The sequence below is a fragment of the Mytilus californianus genome, unplaced genomic scaffold, assembly GCF_021869535.1.
Source record: "Mytilus californianus isolate M0D057914Y unplaced genomic scaffold, xbMytCali1.0.p SCAF_10, whole genome shotgun sequence".
NCBI classification, from domain to species: Eukaryota; Metazoa; Mollusca; class Bivalvia; order Mytilida; family Mytilidae; genus Mytilus; species Mytilus californianus.
The window spans coordinates 62,451,740-62,468,826 of NW_026262582.1; the positions used below are offsets into that span (position 1 = coordinate 62,451,740).

Genomic DNA, 17,087 nt, shown 5'->3' on the forward strand with positions numbered 1-17,087 from the left:
AAATTTTGGCATGTTTAAGTGAGGGGGGATCACATTTTTTAAAAATGTTTTTAAGGGGGGATTGAATAAAAACAGTGAAATATTATGGGGGGGATCAAGAAAATTTATATGTTTGATTTCAAATTGACCACTTCTCTGTGTACCAGTTGACATGAAATAAAAAGCGGAAAGTTATCCGTATTTCCAAAGTACTAAAGGAAGTAACTTATTATTATGTGTTTTGAGACAGCCCCTCTGATTACATAGAATTATCAGTAAATACACAATCACGGAAGTGGTTTATGTGACTTTCCTCGTACAAATGTTAAACTTTCTAAACTTTCTAATAGTTGATTAGGACTGTATTATTTTTTTGAGGCTTATATTGTGTATTCGTGTACTACATTCATAACAAAACGTTAGAAAAGAATAGTTTTGTTGGTATTGTTTTTCATCTGGTATACGTACTAAGAAAGTGGGCGTATATAAATCAACAAGTTGTACTGATCAACGGACGATATGTATTGTACTTTGTAATGTTACACTTATGTCCATGTACAAAATGACATTTTTATAACCAGAAGCTATACGTGCAAATAGTTACATCTTACAGGTAAGTTGTGTATTTTAAACTTAAATTATCGTAGTAAAACGTTTAAATACCGAAAAGGAGGAGGACGTTCGATTTGTATATTTTGTCTATGCAGAGCATAAAATGCACAAAATTGCTAAATTTAGAATAGTGAATTCCTCCACACCCATGCTATACAACTGCAGGCTATAAATACCATTCTAACGGAGCTATAACGCGAAGTGTGACAATAAACCATTAACATTTCAAGTTAAATAGCAATTAGCCTCTCAATGTTCAAGGGCTTAATGTAATATATACTCGATGTAAGAAAATGCAATTGGCCATTCAAGATAAGTTGTAAATGTACAAATTTATAATAGCATTCAAAAGTAAAACGGTATGTGTATGTATGAATGTTGGTATATTTTAAATAACAGGCGTCAGTAGGACAATAACACTTTGACACGTTCCCCTACTAGAGGTTATACAGCTCGTAACATAATAGTAACATTGTATCTCATCGATATTGGTTATTCAGGATGGCGAACCTGATCTTCCTTCCCTCTTCAGGAAACACTAATTACATAAGGATCCTTATAAACAAGTCACGAAAGCCCTTTAAAAAATACTAAAATTTATTCTAAATATATCAACTGTTACAATTAAAATTATTTTCAGAGTTATTGTGAAACTATTTACTCTCTGAATATGAAGTACTTTTTTTAAAACATCACACCCAATCAGTTCGTTTTCATCTCCTCAATGCGACAGTAAAAACATTTGACTTCTACGGTATTTCAGGAAACACCCCTCTTTTTTTTACATTAGTGTCCTTGCAAACAAGTTTATATAACTGGGTCTTTCAAATAGTCCCTTTCAAAACAAAATAAAAAATCTATCAACAATCAATACAAATCTTCAGAGTTATTTAAATGTATTCTAAAAAATACACCTTTTTTATTGGGAGATCTATTAAGGTACATACATATTAGGGTACATACAATCAGTTCGAATTCGTCCCCTCTTGCAATAGTTAAAACATTTGACTTCTACGAGGGTATGGAAGAGGGGTCTTTCATTTCTGTATTCTTTAATTTTTTAAGTCATTTTTCTCTATGTTTTATATTTTTTTCCCATTGTTATCTTTTCTTTATATTCTAGCACCCCATTATTCTCTATTCTTTGTTTTGTTATCTTTTTTTTCGGTATTCTTTATATTTTTTTACCTTTTTTTCTGCACGTTTCGCCCATTATTCTCTATTCTTTAAACCCCATCCACACCCTCTTCCACAGTTACACAGATATTCCTCGTTCTAAACAGACTTATTTGAAGATTACATCCAAACCTGATTCAAAAAGAACAATGACCAACTAGATACAAAACGTAGAATACCAACGGGCAAATAATAACCATAAGTTATACACAGTGGCCAAAATAAAAAGACGGATATATATACAACGGTCCAAATAGAGCAGACGAACCCCATGTTATAAAAAAAACGGTTCTGAACTCAGGTGATCCCGCAGTTTGGTAAAATTTGTCTTAATAAATGTTCACATACTAATGATGACCACGACTGATTAAATACTTGATTGCAGATTGTTTAATGTCCATTGGCAAATAGCTAATGCATATTCAGGACAAAAACGCATGCAACAATAATCGAATCGATCGATTTTGCAAACTTGGTTGATCGGGATGAAGGATGAAGTCTTAATGACAATTGGAAATGAGAGTATGACTCATTAGGGTTGCGTTTCAACAATTAAGACATCTATGCACTTAATTATAAAAGAGTAACTGTTCGATAAATTTCATCTGCAGAAAGTATGTTAGTCTCCCTAAAAGGGTTATTGCATTTTAAATCCCAATTCTAACCTGACATGACTGTGCACATACATAGACCCCGCACATTATGCAATGTCCAGCTGAACCAACTTTTTTTATTATACAATCTTATTATTAATTTAGATCTTAGATCCCCATGTTAAGAAAACATGACCCAACGTTCACAACCAAAACAACCTTCAGCAGCAGGAGGATCAAAATCAAAACAGATTAAACTGGTTCTACTTGGAGAATCTGGAGTTGGTAAATCAAGTATAGCCCTTCGCTATGTGAGGGGAGAATTCAACGAGAACGGCGAAGCTACCATTGGTGGTCAGTATATGTATTATGTATATCCTTTGGTATAATTCTAACAAATGAATGTAATTTTTGTACAGTTGTTTTTTCTGCTTAAAATTTGTTAAGAAGTACAGCGACTGATATGAGAGTGTAAAACATGAGATGAAGTACTCAGTTCAGCTTATTTCAATTGAATGAAAGACTTCTTTAGTACATAATATGTATCGTCTTTTTACGCAGCTGTGTTTTTTCGTTTGTGATATTGATATTATTGCGCCAAGTGTTTTTCATAAATTAATTTTCATTGGCTATTTTGAAATGTTTGAAATGACAATTCCATTTGCACCGACTCAACCCCCTCCCACGATTTCGATAAAAAGAGGGAAGCTATGACAAAATTGAACCCCGCCACCTGTTTATGTTCATGACACTATATTGAAATACGGTAACAATGATATCCATTGATTTTACAGCTGCATTTTTAACAAAGACCGTCAACGTGAGAGGTCAAAGTGTGAAATTTGACATCTGGGATACTGCTGGACAGGAACGTTATCACAGCTTAGCTCCTATGTACTACAGAGGAGCACCAGCAGCAATTATTGTGTACGACGTCACGAGTACGGTGAGTAATAAGATAACCCTTGTACACTATACCCGACATACAGGTTTATGACGGAACGATCTTCATCTGAACGATTTATCCTGAAAACATTTTCCGACTAAAACAAAACTTCCAGCAAATTGGGCAAACAGAATGAAGAAATCCTTTGGCCAATGAAAAAAAACCAATATACCCGAATTAAAAACTGGCAAAACATAAAATAAAAGACGAACAGAATAACAATACATACTGTACCACTCCGAAAACTAAAGATTTAACACGCAACCCTAAACAAATCCAGAATGAATGCAGGTGCTCTCCACAAGCCTAAGATGAGCAGTTTTTTATTCAATATTCACCTAGTATATCAAAATTTAGAGATAACACATTAGTGATTTTAAATCCACGTTCTCTCATATCTTATAAAATGCTATATCCAAGTTATGTTCACCCTTCCGATAGCAATACATTGCATTGTACTTCAAACCGTTACAGTCATCATAAATAATTATCTATCATAACGAAGTCAATTTGACACAATTGATCTCGGACCTATCTCTCAGTGCTTCACGTATTTTTCACCATTATCGAAATTGACTACTGGATTTTACAAGTTAATATCGAAAGCAGGAAATGCTGACATGATATATTGCTCCTCGTTTTTTCTTTCTTTCTATTGGCTAAAATTGTATTCTTATGTCTGCAATGCATATTGCAATAAAATAAACGCGGTTTTACTTCAATTAGTAATGAGACGTCTGTTGTTTTGTAGACCAGTACGTCTGTCTCTTTGTTTTTGAACGACCACTTAACTTCAAGGGGGGGGGGGGGGGGCATGTTTTTTTCCTAAAAAAATATTCTGACCCCCAATTTGATGAAAAAAATATTGTGGTCAAGCAGATGACAAAACAAAATATTCTGAATCCAGATGTTCCCCATCAGTACCTTATAGTGTTAAATTTTTTGACTCAGACAAAAAGCCATACCCCCCCCCCCTTGAAGTTAAATGGTTGCTCCCTTACGACTGTCTCTTTGCACCTGATTTGTCCATACGAAATTCACATTACATTTGATTTGCCATGTTGTCTTGTTGATCTGTACGTCTGTATCTCTGTTTTTGAGTTGTCCTGTTGGTCACGTTGCTTTAAATTAGATTTGTCCTTTTGTTTTATTGGTCCGCACAACTTTTTTTTGTTTGTCCTGATGTTTTGTTGGTCTTACGCCCGTGTCATTTTTGTTTGTTTGTCCATACGCTTGTCTATTCGCTTTTGATTTTTTGTCTTGTTGTTTTGTTTGTCCATAGGTTGTCATTTATTGGTTCGTACGACTGTATAACTGCTTTTGATAAGTCTCCTTCCTGTGTTGTCTTCTAGGTTTCAGTGACATGATCTCCCTTTTCTTACAGTTGTTATAATATCCTATACTATATATCATTACCAAAAGATCATTTAGGGATTATCTTTATTATCAATTTTTGACATATTTCAGGAGACTTGTTCCTTGATTTATTATGATAATGTGTCATTGAAAACGCTAAAGCAAGCAAATAGTTATCAAAGGTACCAGTCTTATAATTTGATACGCCAGACGCGCGTTTCGTCTACATAAGACTCATCAGTGACGCTCTGATCAAAATAGTTAGAAAGCCAAACAAGTATAAAGTTGAAGAGCATTAAGGACCCAAAATTAAAAAAAAGTTGTTCCAAATACGGCTAAGGTAATCTATGCCTGGGATAAGAAAATCCTTAGTATTTCGAATAATTCATACTTTTGCAAACAGTTAATTTATAAAAATGACCATATAATTGATATCTAATGTCAACACCGAAGTGCTGACTACTGGGCTGGTGATACATACGGGGAGGAAACACATCTTTTTATTTTATTAAATTTATAGATAAAAAAATTATAGAAATGATTAAGAAACTAAGGTTTCAAAACCCTCAGGCAAAGTTTACCTCAGATGGATTTGGCTATTATTTTTAAAGTTCATTTTGGTCATGCATGTTTAACCCCGCCACATTCTTTATGTGCCTATCCAAAGTCAGGAGTTGTAGTTCAGTACTTTGTCGTTGGTTCATGTCTGTCATATTTGCTTTTCGTAAATTATATTGTAATAAATTAGGCCGTTGGTTCTCTCATTTGAATTTTTTCACATTTTTCTTGTCGGGGTCTTTTAAAGCCGACTATACGGTATGGGGTTTTCTCATTATTGAAGGCCGTTCAGTTGCCTATAATTGCTTACATCCACTTCATTTTAACTCTGGTGGATAGTTGTCTCACAGGCAATCACTCCACACCACATTGTTTTTATGTATATAGCTCTTCAACTGTTTCGGTTCTTATACATTCTTGGCTATCAAATATTCGGCTTTGAGCGTTCCAAATGAAGGTAAATCCAGAAAAGCGCTTGTGACGCATGAAATTTATAACGTGTTGTTTTCATTTTTTTCAGTCATCGTTTACCAGAGCACAAGCATGGATTAAGGAACTCCTTCAGCAAGCGAATTCACAAATGGTTATTTGTTTAGCAGGAAATAAAGCGGACATGGCGTCGGAAAAGCGTGCCGTTAGTAGGGAGGTTGGTATCTTAGAATGTATGAAACATTTTTATTTTTTTTTGCCTCTCATTCAACAAAAATTTTGTACAACGTGATACAGATATTACTCACTTTTACAAGTGTTTGCCGCGAGTTAAGATAGAAAGAAAATTCTGCTTTTTTCTTTAAAGTAATTTTGTATTTACAATACATTTACAAAATAGTTTCGATATAATGAATATTAGTATCTGTCCTGCAAATATCGTAGAATACGAGACACAGGTCACTCACTTTTACAGAGTAGTTCATTTACGTGATCTGCTGTAACCTCATTTTGGTTTCATGGAAATGTTTAAGACTCAATACCGTATTCCTACTTCTGATTTGGTTGACCATTACGGCATATTTGTGTCATAGATGACCACGGATATGTTCTACTGGGCGTAACCACAATCCCACCCTTTTTCCTTCCATTGTTACCAATCATCGTTTTTTTTGCAATTAGAAACGTGATGTGTGCCACTACTAGTATGTGGAGCATGAACTGCCTATCCGCCCGGAGAAGCTGACTTCATCCCCGCATTTTATTGGGATTCGTGTATCACAACCTAAAATTTTCTGTGTAATGTTGTGTTATTGTTGTTTGTTTTATCATCGTTTTTCTTTTTCGTCAAGACTAGTGTTGTTAGTTTTTATTAGACATACTTTTGGTATCTTTTTTTCCCCTGCTGAACATTAGTTTTGTCAGAATTTCCAATAAGCACTCTCACGCATATTGCGAAATCCTGTAAATGTATCTGCATATTCGAACTAGATTTATTTACACCTATGAGTCCACGTTTTTTATAATTTAGCTCGATCGTGTTAGGAGCATTATAATGAACATTTCATTAACATCTCATTAACATTTCATTAACATTTCATTAACATTTCATTAACATTTCATTAACATTTCATTAATATTGCATTAACATTTCATTAACATTTCATTAACTTTTCATTATCATTGCATTAACATTTCATTATCATTTTTTAACATACCGTATCATTAACATTACTATCATGAGAAGCGCAGGTTGAATATAATATTTTGACACAATGTTAAAAAAGAAATGACCTTCAAATCACGAGGAGCGCACGAAATGAACATTCGGAATTCTGTAATGCTTTGTTATCAATAAGAAATTCATAAAAAATAGTACATTAATTTATCTGTCCTTAGACAGTAAACACGAACAATATTGTGTGTGACGAAGCCAAGAGGTCTTTATAATGGTGGTTAGATAATCAGTTTAGAAAATAAAAAGATATGATTGAATAAAATAGAAAGAAGGGAGGGTTGAAATCACTCCTTAAAATCCTTTTCCACTACTCTGCGCCCACTGATTTTCGTCATCGCTATTTAATGCAAGAAATGTGTGTCATAAGTTTTGCTTTAAGTCCAGTGGCACATATTTCATGCACGTTAAGGACGAGGACAAATTAAAAAAATACAACAAGTAGGTTCTACAAGGAAAATCAGGGTATGTTGGATAGGGCAGAAATTTTGACTAACAACATGCCATTTATGACCCTTCAGAGAATAACGGTTCTTTAACGTGCAGCATTTTACATTCCCATTCCGACATGACGTGGCTGCGTATTTATACATCCCGCACGTCACAGTAGGAATTTCAGAGGAAAGCAAGAAAATTTGACGTCATAATCGAATGTTGACCAATGAAGAACTGAGATCAAACGAACAATACGTTGATTAAATAAAAATAATCAACAGGTCAGAAAAAGGATAAATCGAGTAAGAATTAGAGAAATATTTGTATGCAACTTTTCCTTAAATCGCAATAATTTATCTCGCATTTATGTCCGTTCCTTAAAAATCGCAATAATTTATCTCGCATTTTTGTCCATTCCTTAAAAATCGCAATAATTAATGCACGCAATAATTTCTGAATTTACCGTATCAATGTGTACTTTGCCACATGCACCACTATGGATTACACAAACTTGTGTATTTGTTATGATTTAATTATGTTGATATATTTCTATTTACTATTATTAGAACTATTTTGTTTTAGGAAGGAAAGGATCACGCGGATGAACATGGTTTATTGTTTACAGAGACGTCTGCTAAAACTGGGTTAAATGTAGAGGATATGTTTATTAATTTAGGTAAAATTACAATTAATATCTTTCATACAACCTCACTATCTCGATGTTGGTTCCTTTATACACGGGGTTCACTAAAACTTATATATTTTTTCAAAATTTTGACCCAGGATACTGGAAAACTTACACCTGTATCATTGAACAGGGGCGGATCCGGGATTTTTGATAGGGGCGTAATTGCAGAAAATGTAATAGATACTGCTAAGTGGAGCAAGGCAAACATATTTTTGGACAATTTTATGCTAAAAATCATGTAAATCGTGAAACATAAAATGTTGTATTTTTTGACGATCAAGGAGGGGAGGGGAGGGGGGGGGGGGGGGGGGGGGGGTGCGTAGACCCTGGATTCACCAACTATCTGTATATTGAAGAGTACACAGCCACAAAGTTTAACTTACTAGTAGCTGTAATAGGTCGTACATAACATTGAAATACATGAATTGCTCTTGCCTTATATCTTTCATTTAGTATCCAAGATGACCTCAGAGAAATTAAATATAATTTGATGATTTTTGTGTGTAAAAATAAGCGAATTACGACATGCATTTTGTCCGACTTTTTTTTTTATTGACCCACTGCACAAAATATGTCTTTTAAATGATAATACCTTTGTATTTATCCTTCCGGAGCTTGACTTTACCATTGTTTAAGAAGGAATTATAAAAATCTTCCTTATACTTACATTTGTTTTTACTTTCAGCTGCCAAAATTGTTGCCACAACAATGTCATCTGGCAACGACATCGAAGAAAATGTTCGATTAGAAGAATCGGGCCGGAAGTCAGGTGGTTGTTGTTAGTACAGTCAAACATTCTTACTGTGATATAAACATTGTTTTGAAAATATTAATCCTTGCCTTGATGTTCATAACACTTATCATACATTTTTGGAAAGTTATTCGTCACGTGTCTTTGTTTTATTCTTTCCGGAAACAAATGCGGAATAGGAACAAATGATAATACGTAGTGTATCTGCTACAAACGATCAGCCTCCAACAAAACACTTTTAAGTATATGAAAGGACTTTCTTTTACAATTTCTAACGAGCTGGCATCTTTGAATTAGTCAATTCTGTTTCAAAAAGGTCAAATCTTGAACATTGATCTACTGATATCTGTTCAAATAAATTATATACAAATATACAAATAATTAAAAGAAAGTCTCAATGAAAACAAGTAGGAGGGGTGGCACTGGTGTGCTCATTTTCCCAAATCCAGTTTTTAAAAAAAATTCCCACTTTACTTCTTTTTACCCATCCCCCGCCCGATCCCACCTTTTTTACCCCCTATATCCCACATCCTCATTTTTTTAACCCCCTATATCCACATTTCAAAAGCCTATCATCCCCCTAAAGTAGTGATTCTTTATTAACATTTTTATAATTAATAGGTCCTTAAATTGTGTTTCACGTACATAAATAGTAAGCAGAACTTAAAATTACTGAGTAATACAAATTGTAAAAAGCACTACAAGATCAATGAGGGAATATTGTAATGATAATTGTGTGAAAAAGATGTTTTTTAAAAGAATATGAGCTAGTATAAATGGTTGTCGATATTAAAAATATGTGCTTGAATTTTACCGCATTTGTTATTCTGTAGCCTTCTTACTGCCATGTATAATTTTAAGAAATGTATTTTAAAACATTGAAGCACAAAATAGAAGTTAAGTGACTGATTTTCATAATTCATTAATAATACTTGTAATTTTAATTAGCTTTTTAATTATTTTTTTTTTTTGTAAAATGAAACCTAAAGTGTATGATTGTGTTACAAAAAATGTATATATTGTTTTAATAAACCTATAAGACATAGATATGCACTTTATTGTAATAAGATATCGTGACTTAGTACGAGGTCAACTTTTTCCAATTTATCCACTATCCAGTGTATGAGCAGGTCTCATTTTAAGGATGTTCGCTCCTCTTTTATTTGAATTTTTGCCAGATATTCGGAATCTCTAGTTTTATCCATGTAGCGCCATTAAAAATTTTGCCCGCTAACCCCTACTTTTCTTTTATAAATTGATTACAGATAGTTTAAAATGCCATCTTTGAAAATCTTATTAAATCCTTGTTATTTTTTCATAGTTTTTGAAAGAAATGTTAAATGTATGAAATATCTAGAGATGATCATTTCCAGCCAAATTTTCAATGGCTTATATCTCGAAAACAAGCACACGGACCCTTCATTTTTTTCTGCTTTTATAATTCCTTTATTTATATACTATCAATTTATACAGTCTTTTAAAAAAGCTTGTTATTTTGAAACAGAGTAGCGAACATCCTTAAGGGAATAAAACCTGCAATGATACAACTGAAACCTTCATTTTTAGTTTATATTATGCATTACATGAATAACTGCTGAAAATGAAGTTGTATTTATTTCGGACAGATTTGGCTTTTACACAATGCAATCTTTTTTTTTTAGATTATCGTTTATAAATTTAGAAATTATTAAGAAACTAATGTTTCCAATCCCACAGGCAGAGTTGACCATAGATGGATTTTGCATTGTTTTAGGTACTTTTCTGTCTTATTGCTCTTCAATTAACTGTTTCGGTTCTTATGCATCAATGGCTTGCAAATATTTTGCTTTGAGCGTTCTTGATGAAAATAGAATAGGTCCAAATTAAAAAAAACTGCCGATAGAGTTAATTTTTTTCTTGTTTTGTCTTTTTTATTAATTCAGACTCAGACATGCTTCAGATGCGAACCAATGTCGAAACTGCAATACCGAAATCGTCTCCTAGAACGGCAAGGTGTGAATATTTTAGCAATCAATAGTTATTTTGTATAATTTTATTTTCAGTTTTTTTTAGATATGTAGCTACGTTTTTTTTCACAATGTGTAAAAAGTAATAATTATAGGTCAAAGTACCGCCTTCAACACGGAGCCTTGGCTCACACCGAACAGCAAGCTATAAAGGGCCCCAAAATGACTAGTGTAAAACAATTCAAACAGGAAATCCAATGGTCTGATCTATATAAAAAACGAGAATCAAGAAACACTTATGCACTACATCAACAAACGACAACCACTGAACGACAGGCTCCTGACTTTAGACAGGTGCATACAAATGCAGCGGGTTTAAACGTTTTAACAGACGCCAACCTTCACCCTAACCTGGAACAGTAGTGTAACATTACAACATAAAAAGACACACTATAAAATATCAATTGAAATAGCTTGTTTGACTTTTCGTTGTCTTTTGGTTTTGCCATGATGTTGTAAGTTTATCTCGATATTTGAATTTTGAATGTCCCCTTGCTATCTTCTGTCTCATTTTAACGTTTTACTTCGTTGAATGTAAATAGTGGTAAAAGAATTAGATAATGTATATTTTATTTAGATTTTTCTCCAACTTCGTCTTTGCAGTGATGCAGAAAGCCTACTAGGCAGGACATAAGATTGCTTTGAATTTACAAATGGTGAACATTTTTCTTGTTTCCCCCTTTTTATTGTCATTGTAAAATCCTTTAAATAATTGGATGTTATTCTTCCTATATATAGTTTTGATATCGTGTTTAGGATATTCTAAACAAACTTTGCGGAAGGTTTTTTTTTTTTATCAACATCCTGCTTTCATACATGTCAATATTGATTGTAAATTCGATAATGATTTTTGTGCTTGAAAAGTGAAACTTTGTATTGATGTTATAAAATGGTATCTCTTGGTAACGAATTGTACCAGCAACGAAACAATACACTCTACGACATTTTAATTGTTAAATGATTATCAACCGATAACCTCCAAATTTGACTGATGAAAAACAAATAAACAACGAACTACATCTAAACAAAATTTATTTTTGAAATGAAAAAAAAGTCGTATACATTTTGTTGACTGTGCTTTTATTTTGCATTGTAAGAGTATTTCAAAGTAGATTTAGATTTAGTTTATGGGGACCAGGGGCCCCGACACCCTTATGGTATCATTTCAAACTTTGGCTTGTTTCCAAGGATTCCCCCCTTTTTAAAAATTATCATGAATCCGCACCTGGATATAGTTGTAAGCACAATATAGCAAAGGAAAGACCACACGTTGAATTGTACAAATACTATATTTGATGTGGTAAATCGATGATTTTAGTGCACGATATTTAAATTGATATGTTTACTCAGCCCAATCGTCCAAGTGAACACTATCATAACCATCTTTCAAGAGTTCAAAACAACTTACAAAAAAAACTTGCTTATCAAACCAAAGAACGGTCATTGGTTTTTTTCTAGCAGTATACACTAAAAAAATACAAAATTTCACATTGTATACTTACAGCATTACATACATATGAAACACACATAGGTTGCAGAAAGGGAAAAGGGGGTAGGGGGTTGGGACTCACAACAGGTGAATGGCAAAATTTTAAAGTATATATAACTTAAACTTGAAGTTAGGTGGCTAATATGCTATATCATATTTTGCCCTTTGAAACCCTTCATTTGATTTGAAAATCATCTTTGTTGGTGCAGTGGGCATATATGCCAACCCTCCTGTTTTGAGCGGGATTATCCCGCGCAAACAACGAAATTCCGGAAATCTCCCGCTTGCCGGTCTGCTCCCGCGCGGGAGTATATATAGAATCTCCCGCTTATGGATATTTTAACCGCGTTCGTATTTCTCGGGACTTTTCTTTACTGTCAATAAAAAGAAACAAACAATCAGCAATCATTTGAAAACTTTGGTCAGTAGTTTTTAAGTTCGATTTATTAGTAATCGAAAATCATTTCTGTTCTATCAACTCCAACAAGATAGAGGTCTTTGTCTGGACCAAGCGGCAGTGTAAAGAATACGAAATATAACTGCAAATGTCAAGCAGATTAGATGAAAAATTTAAACTTTTACGACCAAGTTCACTCAGCACAATGAATTTTTATTGTGCACATTATATTTAATCAACTTTTCGGTTGCATCTGGTGGTCTGTACGACGTTCAAAAGCATGCTTAGTGTGAGACTCGCAACAAAACTAAAATATTGAATATTATGAGTTATGAGACTCGGAGGTATTGAATAAGGAAAAAAAAACCACCTTGTTTAGATTACAAAAATGAATTGAAGAAATAAAGTATATTTATTAATTCTTATTGGTGTTTTATAGATGAATAAGTGTACAGGTCATATATATAGTTTGAAAATGTCGTTCGTGCAAAATCTCCCCCTCAGCTGTCATAGCTGAGGGGGAGATCTCCCTCTTTATAGGTTTCATAGGTTGACAGGTATGAGTGGGAGATTTATTTATCAAACTCATTGGTTTAAACACTAGAACTTTTAGACGCCAATTTTAATACATAATGTTGCTTGCAAGAAAGATACTGAAGCACGGATTCCTAAGGTACAGTTAAAGTCATGACATTGAAAGCTCAGTCAGCACCATTTTGACTTTTATGATGATCATTGAATATTTCTGTGTATTACAGATGTTTTGACACAATCTGATTAAAATTCTGATCTATATTAACATCAGTGATCTATATTTTCATTAGATTGATGTCAGACAGAGAATATATTTTGTTTGGTGTAAGCTCATTCTCAATCTTCTTTTCTTGGACTTCTCCGCGAAATTTTAAATAATCAACAACACTGATAACACACGTGGTTTGGGAACTTCTTAAGGTCAATGGACAGTAAATTTATGGACTATGTCACACAAACGGTAATTTTTGTAAAGCCAGAAACAAATTAGTGGATCAAGCTCAAAAAGCTTTATGCAGTTTGTACCAGAGAATTAATAATAACAGTATTCCTTTTGATTTACAGATAAAACTATTTTATTCGATGGTAGCCCCTTTTTTTTACTTATTCCTCCAAAATTTAGGGATTTGAAAATAAGATCAATATTCAGAAGATACATTAACAGTTCTGCAAGAAAATTCTGGGGGTAAGGTCATCGAATTTCATGGTCTATGGTGAACTTGGCTGATTTCCTATCGAAATTAGTATCAAGATGAAAATGATTTGTTTTTGGTACAAGCTTGTAACAATGCTGATAAACTGTCTGGAAAACTCACAAGCTTATTTCTAATCTATTTGAAAATGGAAATAAATCTTTTAAGTGGATCAATTATACAAAATCTATTTTTGATGAAACTGGTAAATTCGAAATTTGGCATATATAGGAAACGTTAATTTGAATTTTCTGAAAATTAACGTTAAACAAAGACTCTACAAAAATGGTTTTCGGATATCGATAAATCATCAAGGGGGAAATTTTATTCAAAATTCAAGACTGACTTCTGTATGGAACCCTATCTAATTAGACTTGGAAAATTTACTAGACTTTATATTTGCAAACTTCGCACTTGTAACATTTAATTTCCGATCAATGATGATGATGGATGGCTGCTTAACGTCCAGCGGCAAATTAATATGCATATTCAGAACGAGAACATGTTAATGTTATATGAATATAAACCCTGCTTTGTACTAGACCGACACGCTGAGCTGGATTTTTAACGTGCTAAGTTCACAAGGTAAAAGTCCGCATGAAGACATGTCACCTTACCCGGACTCATTATTCTGACTCCGAGCCGACCAGTCTTTGTTCTTACTCCTTAATGCCGCGTGCTTAGCGAAGAAGCAGCAAATACCAACTTTAAAGTCTTTAGTTTGACCCGTCTGGTGTTCGAACCCACAACCTCCCGCTCTCGAGGCGAATACGCTATTACGAGACCACCGAGGCGGTAATTTCCGATCGAAACGTGGAGATGGAATTCCAGAAAATGAAAGAACATGTAAGCTTTGTAAGACTGGTCTTGGAGATGAGTATCATTATATAGTGCTTAGTAATGCTGATTTTATTGAATTAAGAAATGTATATATTCATAATTACTATAGGATTAACCAAAATATCAACAAACTTTATGGAATGTTGAAATATTGCAACTTACATGTATTAACTAACCTTACTGTTTTTATCCAAAAAAGTAAAGAAACTGCTGCGTTCTCTCTAAATCAACACTATGTATATATTTTACACTTTTGTTACTATCCATTATCATTTGACTGTGTTCATGTGATCACGTGGTTATTTAAACTTTACAGATTGCAAGGACTTTTTTCTATTTGGTCAATACATTTAGTTTTGCACAAAAAATATTTATACCGTTTGATATATGTATTCCACTCATTTCGCTTCTATGTGTAAACTTGTCGTTCCTGTTACGCAGGAAATCTGCGTCGGCGTCTGAGTGTATTTTGAATAAACAGTTAAAACAGATTTTACTAAAGTTTTGCTTACAATCTCTTACTGAAAATCGAAAACAAATAATGCATTTATCTCTTTATTATCTGAAATTTTACTGATTGAATTCTTTCAAAATAGGTGACCCTATCATTATTTTACATCATTAAAACGGATATTTATGTATCAACAACATATAGTTTTTTTCAAGAAAATCTATGTATTATAGAGATTAGAGATTTGGTGATTTTAAGACAAATTTAAGAAGTTTTTTCGCCGATTTTATGTGCTTTCTATACAAATGTTTTCCTATTTTGAAAGAATTTAATCAATAATATTTCAGATATTAAAAGAGATAAATGCATTATTTTTTCGATTTTCAGTTATAGTTCAACGAGCCAAAGTTGTATGCAAATTTTTTCAAAACATCCGTGACGTAGCCCATTTACGGTAACTTGACCTTAATACTTAAGGAGAACTTGAGGTTTTCCAACTTTTGTGCTGACTCTTGACTATATTTTTTGTGTATCGTCGACAAATAATTGTTTGTTCTTTTGTGTACTGTGATGGCGATCTCTGTATTTTTTGTGATATTCGGATGTTAAATAAAAAAATTTCTTAATTATATAAATGCTATAGTTTGACACCATTTAATCTTAAATATTGAAAATATGATAGACTGTCATTAAGTTGTGTATTTGGAATCACAATGGTCAAATTAAGACAAAAGTTATATATATTTGTCAGATATTTTTTATTGTCCAGTAGACATATTTATTACTTGTAGTTGTATGAAATCTGACAGATTGTACATGTATTGTTGTAAAAAAAATCATGTAAACCCTAGTCCCTTTTTGTCGATTTAAAAAAAAATCATGTAAACCCTAGTCCCTTTTTGTCGATTTAAAAAAAATCAACGCCAATTTTTTGTCACAATCTTTGTATAGGCGAAATATTTAGATGTTAATTCACGAGACTTATACGTAGATATAAAGCAGTCTGTAAAACTTTCATGGGATGCGGTATGGGTTTTGCTCATTGTTGAAGATCGTACTGTGACCTAGTTGATTACATCTATGTCATTTGGTCTAGATAGTTGTCTAAATGACAATCGTACCACATCTTCTTATTTTTTATATGTAAGGGTGTTTTTGTATGGAAAATAATTCTTAATTTTGAAAAAAATGACTGTATAATTAAAAAAAAAACCCAATAAATGGAAACGTGGGTTATTTTATTTGAAGGGTGATTTTGTATTGAAAGTTCTTAATCATGAAAAAAGTCACCTTTTTAATGATAAAAAAAAAATAATAAAAACAAACGTGGGCTATGTTATTTGAAGCTAACATGGACAGTATAAATATTAGGAAAAGTATATGAATACATATTTAACAAACCTTATATATATACACAACGATGATATACCATACGTATACTAATGATAAAATAGAGACCCAACGCAAGGATATACAATGAATTTTCTCTTCCTAAAGTGTGTATAGTATTGATATAATCTCACTCCATTTTAATGGGATAAAACTTCCCTTTGATTTGTGAAATGGTCATGTTGTACCTGTAGAAAACTTATTTATAACGGGATAGCACATCCAAATTTTTTCGGAGATGTTGTTTACCGAGCCCGGAAATTTAGATACTTATCGATCCTTTAAATAAACTTATTCTAAAAAGTTACCCATTCAACACTATAATTAGATCTTTGAATATAGTTTTTATTGGTATTAATATTGATTTTTCTTATCAGTAAATTAAAATCAAACTAAATATTATTTTTATATACGTATGCACATTCATGGCTCTACAATCTGTCGATATCTGTATCTTGGCATTGCACAAGGTCATGTTATTCTCTGACTGTTAATAACGTCTTTACACTAAATCCATTGGATGTTGGATTGT

At 32.8% G+C, this 17,087-nt stretch overlaps 1 protein-coding gene across 1 annotated transcript; it reads left to right on the forward strand.

Moving 5' to 3' along the window:
- The first annotated feature begins 233 nt into the window (after window positions 1–233).
- On the forward strand, window positions 234–9,802 carry LOC127718357 (ras-related protein Rab-5C-like). Its single transcript, XM_052224350.1, has 6 exons — window positions 234–592; window positions 2,526–2,714; window positions 3,155–3,306; window positions 5,741–5,866; window positions 7,901–7,994; window positions 8,692–9,802. Exons 2-6 carry the CDS (start codon window positions 2,552–2,554, stop codon window positions 8,787–8,789), a joined length of 633 nt encoding a protein of 210 aa, XP_052080310.1. The 5' UTR covers window positions 234–592; window positions 2,526–2,551; the 3' UTR covers window positions 8,790–9,802.
- The last annotated feature ends 7,285 nt before the right edge of the window (window positions 9,803–17,087 follow it).

Coding starts and splice junctions, on each gene's coding strand:
- LOC127718357 (XM_052224350.1), top strand. CDS start 2,552: ATGACCCAACGTTCACAACCAAAACAACCTTCAGCAGCAGGAGGATCA. Junction 2,715..3,154: donor CGGCGAAGCTACCATTGGTG/GTCAGTATATGT, acceptor TTGATTTTACAG/CTGCATTTTTAACAAAGACC. Junction 7,995..8,691: donor GGATATGTTTATTAATTTAG/GTAAAATTACAA, acceptor TTTTACTTTCAG/CTGCCAAAATTGTTGCCACA.